General features: G+C 42.7%; 1 protein-coding gene across 1 annotated transcript in view; it reads right to left on the bottom strand.

Annotated features, from left to right (window-relative positions):
- Positions 1-123: 123 nt before the first annotated feature.
- KLHL29 (kelch-like family member 29) overlaps positions 124-391 on the bottom strand; it is a gene marked incomplete at its 3' end in the record, with an annotated part of 63,086 nt that continues 62,818 nt past the window's right edge. The window contains exon 8 of the mRNA XM_010130953.1: positions 124-268. Coding sequence (XP_010129255.1) covers positions 124-268 — 145 coding nt within the window. The remainder of the gene's footprint in view (positions 269-391) is intronic.

Raw genomic sequence — 391 nt, 5'->3', positions numbered from 1 at the left:
TCCACCCCACCCCATAGTACACACCTCCCTTCTCCTCTCTCCTTCACGGTTAGGTTGTATTAGCTTATTTATCAGCAGAAAATGTTCAGGCACAGGTAATGCAGTTTTAATAGTTTTTCTCACCTGCAGAACTGCCTGGAGTGGTTCATGTTGGGACCTGCTTTAATATTGCCTTTCTCTGGGTCATAGATGGTGGTTGCTCGTGCGTAAGCTCCTCCAAGAATAAAGATGAACCCATTGAGAGTGACTGCAGGAGCATATTTGTTATCTGTCAATGGAAAGCAACACTGAGATCAGTTTTAGGCTCCGGGTTTGGAGACTGGTTTTTTATTTATACATTCTCCTTATTTATAGATAAGTCACGTTTCTCTAAACCTCCAAGGTTAGGGAA

This window comes from Buceros rhinoceros, unplaced genomic scaffold (assembly GCF_000710305.1).
Source record: "Buceros rhinoceros silvestris isolate BGI_N320 unplaced genomic scaffold, ASM71030v1 scaffold1422, whole genome shotgun sequence".
NCBI classification, from domain to species: domain Eukaryota; kingdom Metazoa; phylum Chordata; class Aves; order Bucerotiformes; family Bucerotidae; genus Buceros; species Buceros rhinoceros.
The sequence above is the reverse complement of the archived record's forward strand: the minus strand, read 5'-3'. Positions and strand labels throughout refer to the sequence as shown.